This window comes from Lycium barbarum, chromosome 10, assembly GCF_019175385.1.
Source record: "Lycium barbarum isolate Lr01 chromosome 10, ASM1917538v2, whole genome shotgun sequence".
Lineage (NCBI taxonomy): Eukaryota > Viridiplantae > Streptophyta > Magnoliopsida > Solanales > Solanaceae > Lycium > Lycium barbarum.
In genome coordinates this window covers 19,742,550-19,751,743 of record NC_083346.1, presented here as the reverse complement: position 1 = coordinate 19,751,743, position 9,194 = coordinate 19,742,550, and the positions used below count along the sequence as shown (strand labels likewise).

Here is a 9,194-nt window from a genome sequence, read left to right as displayed (position 1 = left end):
GCTACCAAGTCTTTTGTGTTTTTGATTTTCATGTTGAACAATAGCATAGTTGGTTGCGACTTTTGTTGCTATTTTTTCATTTTGGACATATTTCATGTGCAGTAATGTTTTTTAGGGTGATTAATGTTGAACACCACCTTATGGTTTTTATATGGTTGTTTCTTTCAAGTATGTTATTTTTTCAATGTATAAATTCCATTTTCATTTTCTGTGAAATGTATTCCTTTAACAAAGTAGTATATTTAACCATTTAAATACAGTCAAAATTTACAGAAAATATAATTTAGATATATTCCATAAGTCCACTTTTAATGTACAATGTGTTACAGAAGTTAAAATTTCATCTAAATACACTCCAAATATATGGAAAATATATATGAAATATAGTTAACAGTAAACCAGAATAAGTATTATCTACCAGATCAGACAAAATGCAACTAAAATATAGCCAAAATATATACGAAATACAACTATTAAAGCATAAATCCAAAACAAAAGGTCAAATCAGTTTATATAGAGTAGACTTTTCGAATCCCATTAAACCACCAATATAACATAACATCGAAAAACATCGGATGTTCAACTATGTGAAATACAACCATACTAGAATAATATGAATTCAAGATGAATTCATTTTTATTTCAAACAGAAAATTAAAGTAGAATTGTCTTAACAAATAATATCAAAATGGACTTATTTATTCTTCTTATTGAGCGGCGGATTATCACACGAACGCCTGTTATGACCAAGACGTCCACATTTACCGCAAGCATTCCTGCGTTTACCAATCATCAACTCCTGTAATGGCTTATCCCTTTTCTTTTTTGGCCTCCCAGGAGGTCTCTTATAGATCGATGGCATAACAACTTCATCTGATATGCTTTTAAGAACATTCCACTCGGTCTCATCGGGAAGAGGATCAACCGGCACATCATATGTGTTCACAATTGTTTCTGGCTTGAATAATTCCGAACAATATGCATCAGCAGTCAAATTTTTATTTTTCAATACTGCCCATGCATGAGAACACGGTATCTCGTCCAGTTGGAACATCCTACAGCTGCAACTTTTCTTCTTCAAATCGATTATGAAGCGCCTCAGTCCATCATTAACTGTGTAAACATATTCAGTTGACGCTTCAACCTGAGAACATTTTAACCAATAAACAAGCATTAACCCGGGCAGTTTTACCATATTGGGAATATAGATAAATATAGATTAAAATTTTGTGTTGCAAAACAAAGATACCCTCATTCGTATTTATTTGTACTCGTTGATCGACAACATCTCTTGATACCGCCTCATCAGTGTTGTGAATGTGTAGGTACCATTTTTTCTATTTGTGCAATTCCATCTACCAAACATCTTCCTCACTTCAAGAAATCAAAAATATGTAACTCTCTTGCAGCAACCAGTTTTCCATTAATACATTCGGCTATATTCGAAGACATTGTCCATCCTCTGTTAACAGGTGAATAAATCCTAGATCATTTATCCCTTCCAGCTTCTTCTAGGTATCGTTTTACCCGAATATCAACATTCTCAATCTTCTCCATCAATTTATCGAACTCATCCTGGGTGTATGCCTTCGCCAGTGAATAAAATATAGGACTCAACACCTCACTGTTTGTTGTGTATTGCTTTGTCACATTTTTCCACAAATGCCATATACAAGCCAAATGAGGAACAGTAGGATACACCTTAGAAACTACGTGTATTATGCTTTCATGTCTATCGGACACGACACACATATTTTGCCTAACACCATAAGCTTGCTTGAACAGTTCAAAGAACCACATCCAGGACTTATTATTCTCAGAATCTATCACATCATACGCTAGTGGTAGGATATTACCTACAAAAATCAGTATATATTTGTAATATATTCAACACATATTTTAACTGAATTTGATCTCACACTGTGTTTTTAGCAACATTATTTATAAAACAACAGTATATATTTACAATATATCCACCACATATTTACAGTGTATTTCAGCATATATTATTCACAAGTTAACACCAACAATATATCCAGAGTATGTTTTTAGCAGCTTTATTTGCAAATCAATAGCATAGTGTTGTATTTATATATAAAAAAAAAAAAAACATGCATAGAATAGAATTACACATACCTGCTCCATCCAAAATACTTGCCGACACAAATGTACCATTATACATTGATTTAAGGTATGCACCATCCACTACAACTATTGGTCTACAACACTCGAATCCCTTTATGAATGCTTTGAGTGCTCAAACAAATACATAAACTCATTTTCTGGTGATTTATGCACTTTAACAAGCGATCCATGATATGTTTTATCAAGGATGTATATTTATGCCGGCAACTTCTTGTATGAATCAGCTGGATCACCTCTGAAATCTTTTATAGCCTTCTCTCTAGCTCTCCATGACATCATATAAGAAACATCTACGCCGAATTCATTTTTGACATCGTCTATTATATCCCCAGGTGTGACCTTCCTTTTATGGTTAGTTATTTTCGCCTTGACAACCGCTTCTCCAATAAACCAACTTGTTGCTTGTCTTTGTGAATACACCTTGTCCTTCAACAGACATGTATGTTCGTCATCGAAAGATCTAACCCTGAACATTTCAGAATCCCCAATTCTCAACGCTCTGAACTTCCATTTACATTCCGGCGACCAACATGCCAGAGTATAGCTACATAATACAATGCAAATAGTACATATTGAATCAATTAAATACAATCGAAATATACCAAAAATATATTGCATCAAACATTTTTTAATAAACAGTGTGCTAAACAAGTTAACAAATCATCTCAATATAGTACAAATATAACAAAAATACATTTGCAATATAGTTACCAGAATACATTTAGAAAATCATACCTTATAGCATTCGATCTCTCTGTTTTGAAATTGAATCTTTCACGAATTGTATATTTCGTCATCACAATTTTCAAAGTTTCCTTATCCTGGTAAATTTGATCGAAAAAAACTCCTTTTGTTTCCGGTTTCGAAATTACCAAATTGTTATCATTCTCAAACAAAACAAACAGCCTTTCCTGTAGAATCACAAACATCTATACCATCCCGATTCTCGCTATATCCAATTTGCAGCACATCATCTCTAATAGTACGATTACCAGTTGCATCATCCTCAACATCAAAATCATGAATACTAACGCACATTGGATACATCCCAAAAACTCTGTTTTCTCTCTTAAGCTCAACGTACACACGAACTCCCATATCGTTGTGTATTTCCATTAGTTGAAAATCGCCTTCAACAATATATTTTATTGAAATAGTTTTTCTGATAGTATCCACGCCTAATTGATTTGTAATCGTAGAAACTAACTCATCATAATTGTAATTATCAGTGAATACAACAACATCAATTTTGTAATTCACAAAACAGTTCTGATCGTTCCAAAAACTAGAATGTCGGATCAACGCAGTTACGCTTGTCATTATCCTGTTGTTTTCGAATACAGCAATGTGTTATATTCAATTTAGCTGAAACAATAATATTTTGAATCTATGAATCTGAGTTTTCGTATATTCCAAATTTCAGAAAAGGCAAAAAAATAAAAAAGTTGCAGTGAAAACGTTATTACCTCAATTATGAACTCAACTTGAATTCGATATTTCAACAGATGAAATCAAATATATATTCGTCGTTTAAATCGAGCTCTGTTCACTGGTTTGATATTGTTATTTTTCAAAGTTTTTTGATGAACTAGTTTTTGAACCTTTTTATTTTTGATTAAAAATATGAATGTACTTCTTGAATTCAAATTTTTTGAATTTGTTAGCTGTTTGAATGCGATATGGGATCAGATATGGAATGAGAGGATATTTACGTGAATCAGGGAACATTAAAACTTATTATAATTTAAATTGGAACAGATTTTGTTTCCATAAATATAGCACTTTCAGTTAGCCCAGCGTGTGTATTTCCGTTATATTTATACTATATTTTAGTATACCCGTCTACTAGCTAAATATAGAGTCCTCCAGCTACGAATTGTAAATGTAGAACATGTAGTTATAAGTTGTTAGAAGGAGCTAACAGGTAGTTATTTGTGAAAATTTTACTTTAATATATGTAGAAGATAGATATAGATGAGCAGTCTGTTCAAAGATGATATTTCGTAACAAATATACCCTTTAGAATAGACATTTTAAAACCGTCATTTTTTGAAATTAAAATCTAATGAAAAAACGCTTCTGTACAATTAGACCAAAAAACATTTGAACTAATTTCAGGCTATTTAAATTTGTCCCAAGGCCCAAGTGCCCATCTTTGACTATTAATGATATGGCCAAACTTTAGGCTATCCTCCGAACCTTCCCTCAAATATTTCAAATCAAATAAGACGACAAGTGTTTAAAAACTTTACCTCTCTCTATTTTTCCAATGTGGGACAAGTATTCCTTCTTTCAAAGCTAGTCCATTAACACTAACTGATATAACATGAATTAGTACGTGAATTGTAATGCGGCGGAATAGTGATGTAGAGATTGTAATATAAGAATTAGTAATGTGAGGATTATATACTGCAGGAATAATTTCATGTTAGTAGATTTGTCTGCACTTCAGACGGGTTTTAGAAATCTCCTCAGATTTACGAACCATTCTTTTTTACGGAAATACTTTTCAATATAGGTCATATATAAGATCATAATAACTCCATCATTATTTTATGGCTAGAAAAGCCCAGCCCACTAGTGATATTGTCCGCTTGGGCCTAGACCCGCATGATTTTAAAATGCGTCACTAGGAGATAAGACATGCTTAATTATATACTCAGCACCTCTCCTGTGTTATGCCGATGTGGGACTTTCCTCCAAAGCTAGGGTGTCACATACACCCCCTCTTATGGACTCAACGTCCTCGCTGGGAGTGGTTTTGATTTATAACAGCCCAGCCCACCATTGATATTGTCCGCTTTGGACCTAGGCCCGCACAGCTTTAAAAAGCGTCACTAGGAGGTAAGACATGCTTAATTATATACCCAGCACCTCTCCTGTGTTATGTCGATGTGGGACTTTCCTCCCAGGCTAGGATGTCACAATGGCATTATGGTTGTTGTAAGTTTAAAATGTACATGAGGTTATTCTAGTATAATTGATAAAATGAGATGTGAAAGAAGAAAATATTACTCCCTACTTTTTTTTATTAGTTAAAGGGATTTTAAAAGAAAAGAAACTAGGAAAAGGTTCTTTAAAAATATATTCTTATTAGGAAAAGAATGTGTTTAAAAAAAAAACCAATATGTTTATCAGAAAATGCCATTTTTGATCCAATTACGTACCAATAGAGATTTTTTTTGGACCAAACTATTAACGAAGGACATTTTTATTCTATTTCAAGGACATTGTTTTTTTTTATCCTTTTCCGTTAAAATAATTTAATTTCAAAGAAGGAAACTAAAAAGATGAAAATAGTACTACAGAAACCGGGCCATGACCCAAATGGTTCAGTGGATCTAGATTGTTCGTCCAATCCACGTAGCCGAAAGATCAAACTCTAAAAACCTAGTACTATTATTCCGCCCATCTCCTTATAAATTCAAACATTTTTTCTCCATACTTCCATCGCAGCAGCTTTCATCTACAAACCTAGCGAAGGTCTCTCCAACTTTTACTAGATAGTAATGGCCCGTGCAATATCATGGAAGTCAAAATTGCTATATTTGATCTACTTTGTTTTGATATAAATTTCCAGATACTAAAATTATCAAATCAGCTATATATTACATAGCATGCTAATTCTTGGATACTATTTAAATAGCATTACAACAGCAAACATCAAAGAGATCAGCTGAAATATTCCAATCGTCTTTCATCTAACTTCTAATGTATGGTTATTTCCAAGAGATCTTGACTTTACAAGCCCGAATTCTGAGACCTTGACATCAACAGTTCTATCAAGATGTTGGTAGCTGACTTGGTCTGAATCCTTCATGCAAATTACTTAACCCTGGAAAGTAGACATGATTTCAAATTGTCATGTTCTCTATCACCCAAGAAAATCCTCGGATGCCTTTTAGCAGCTTCGCTGGCTCCATTAATTCTCTGCCTCTGATAGGCCTTGTGTTCTGCACCTAACTTTTCCATTGACTCATTCTTTCTTTTCACGGAAGGACTACCCTGTTTAGTTAGTTCTAAGTAATAGCTAAAGAAAGTTGAATGCAATGAAAACCGGATCACAAGTGACAACCAGTTCTAAACTATTGTTATTTCTAAATATTCAAATTCATGTGCTCTATGTTCAAGCGACATATGGGGAATTGAAATTGTAAAATACAAGATCAGGAACAATGTTTTGATATTCAATCTTCCAAGCTATAACCTTATAACTTAAGCATGATTCAAGTTTATACATGACTTGACCTTCTCAAAAAGGAGAAATACTTACTGGTAGTACAGATAGTCAGTGGCGGAGCCAGAATTTATGTCAAGGGGGTTCAAAAATATAAAGAAATCATAAATGAAGAAGCTAAGGGGGTTCAACATCTACTAGATATACATAAAAAATATTTTTTACCTTGTATATACAGTGCAATTTTTCGCCGAAGGGGGTTCGGATGAACCCCCTGGCTGCTTACTAGGTCCGCCCCTGCAGATAGTTACCATGATACATAAATAAAAACGTTTAGACACAAGAAAAAAGTTATCTAAGGTCTTAATTATGAGGCAGAGCTGAAAATATAATAATTCAAGGTTTCCAGTTAATACACATCTTATGGTACTCCTCCATTCTAATTCAAAGAGAAAAGATAGTATAGGTTGAAAGATCTTGGTAACATTCTTTTATCTATGCAGTAAGAATGTATTATTGGAAAACGAAGTTAGAATATATCCACAGAATGTACTACAGAAGATACTGAACGCAAACCATGGATAAAGCTTTTTAGAAATACTGACAGTAATACCTCTAGACATTTGTAGATTCAAGGAAACATCTGATCCATGTACATAAGGAAAAGTTCAACAAAAGAAAAGAAAACATGAATATTAATATTTGAATGAAGAACATAATCTGAAAGAGACATTAAAAGGCACCACATTTTGCAGTAAAGCATGTTAGTGTTACCTGATATGTTTCTTGTAGAAGCAAAAACCTGCACAAACAAATTTAAGGGTAGCAGTTCTTATTTGAAACAACAAGATACTCAAGTTCTTTTCTATTGGTTCAATGTATCAAATATACATAATGGAGTTCTAACAAATGACTAAGTGAGTAGGTTCAAAGCTACATTGAGGAAGAGCAACTAAGGTGCATATTGTTCACAATTGTAATTACCAAGGAGTAGAACCAATTGGCTAACATCGCTACACTTCCCGCAAGGCCTTCAATCTTAACTGGAAGAATCTACAATACCAGCTACAAGGGATTAAATCAAAATTTTGAAATAGTAAGAGTATCAAAACTCATCCATAGCTGCCTATATGATTCGAGATCACCAAATGGCAGATGCATGTCTATTTACGCATACAATGTTGGACAATCTGATCCATTAAAAGAATACAATATCTCCTATCAAACTAACAAGGAAGTTCCCTGCTACTGGGATCCAAAACTAAAACTTGCAGAAGAAAATAATTAAAGAGCTAATACGTGGTACGTTCAAAAACGGGTTTTGCAGGCCATCAACATCCAAGATTGTATTTTCTGAGATGAAGGTGAAAAGCTCGTGCTAGTTTTATGAATCGCTAAGGTAGGAATGTGTTGAATTCAATGTCGCCAGAGTTAAAAACCAACAATACAATGTAATTGCGAGTTATGTGATAAATAAAAATGTTAGTACCTCAGACATTATAAGCCACGAAAGAGTACAACAATCATTAACTGAAAAGAAAAGTTGGTTAGGAAAAAGAGACCGATTTTTCATAAATCGTGTTTTTTCAAGAGTCACAAAGACTTCTGCATCAAGTTGAGGACATACCACAATAGCAACCACTGATATTATACTAGAACGCCATAGAAGGTAGAACCCTCATCTATGAACCACGTTTGAATATTGATGCCCAAAAGAAGAGAAACATGATAAGCTAGAACACCTCAATTATCAAAATTCAAAAGCAAGTTATAACCTTCATTAAAGCTATCCACATACCAGCTTAGAGCTAAATATGCTCAGCTAGAGAACTTCCCCTTACTGCATTGGTTTATTGAAGTCTATACTTTTAATAAGCTACGACTCAATCCAGCTTATTGGGGTCGTTGTAGCCTATACTTGTTAAATAATAAAATTAACATAATAGATAACGAACAGTAGATACTACTCAGACTTCAATGTGCCAAGCAATTAACTTTCCTTTTCTTCTCTTAAGGAAATAAATTTTAAGATGCAGAGGACAAAATGAAGAATTTCATATAATTAAACCAGTTAAGTCAAGCATTAATCCAAATGGTCGCAAACAAAATTTCTATCTCCAATAGAAGTTTTTAGCTTACTTTTTTTGTTCCAAGTGCTAAATTTCTTTTGTCTTCTTCTCCCTCTCATGAATTCTCTTTCATCAAAGGATCAACACAAGAGCACCATATGAGTTGGCTATTTTTAGGGAATTGAGTATTCCAAAGTAAGACGGATGGCGAGAGCAAATTCCCAACTCGACTAATTTGCCGGAGATACTAATAGCGTGGAGCAAGTTGAAAGCACTTCCATACTGCGGGAATCATTAAACAAAATGTTAGAATACAAGTGTCCCGAACGAAGTAAAAGCATCGAGCTTTATCTTGAAGATTCAGATGATTTTCGTATATTAACACTGTCCTAAAATTCCCAAATTAAAACTTTAGGCGAGAAACACACAACCCGCAATCCATAGAATCACAAGTTCAATCTAAAGCAAACTTTTTTGAAGTGGATGGTTACCTTGAATAGTGCAAAGATGGAGAAATTGGGTGTTTGTTTCAAAGATTTTTGAGTTCTAGAATCTAACTTGATAATTCTGACTTTTAGAGAAGCAAACTATATACCGTAAAAACCGGGTATCTGCTGAGCCGGTGAGACCAGCGACCGAGGGAAGAATGAAACGAGCACATGCACGAAGACTTACTTTCTGTATCGAGGGAGCGGTTGGTCCGGTTTTCCCATGGCCGGTTCGATCTTGGCCGTTGGTCAGTTCCATCGTGGCCGTTGGTCCGTTTTGATCGTGGCCGGTAGTCCGTATGATCCGTTACGCGGT

At 34.1% G+C, this 9,194-nt stretch overlaps 1 protein-coding gene across 1 annotated transcript; it reads right to left on the bottom strand.

The window, feature by feature from the left end:
• Positions 1-693: 693 nt before the first annotated feature.
• Positions 694-2,181, bottom strand: LOC132612807 (uncharacterized). The gene is made up of 3 exons (XM_060326894.1): positions 2,136-2,181; positions 1,527-1,855; positions 694-1,143 (listed from the first exon to the last, which is right to left on the bottom strand). Exons 1-3 carry the CDS (start codon positions 2,179-2,181, stop codon positions 694-696), a joined length of 825 nt encoding a protein of 274 aa, XP_060182877.1.
• Between the last annotated feature and the right edge of the window lie 7,013 nt (positions 2,182-9,194).

Excerpts from the sequence above, each read along its gene's own strand:
- LOC132612807 (XM_060326894.1), bottom strand. The coding sequence starts at position 2,181 with ATGTATAATGGTACATTTGTGTCGGCAAGTATTTTGGATGGAGCAG. Across the intron at positions 1,856-2,135 it reads AAGTATTTTGGATGGAGCAG|GTAATATCCTACCACTAGCG; the intron begins GTATGTGTAATT and ends TGATTTTTGTAG. Across the intron at positions 1,144-1,526 it reads TTGAGAATGTTGATATTCGG|GTTGAAGCGTCAACTGAATA; the intron begins GTAAAACGATAC and ends AAATGTTCTCAG.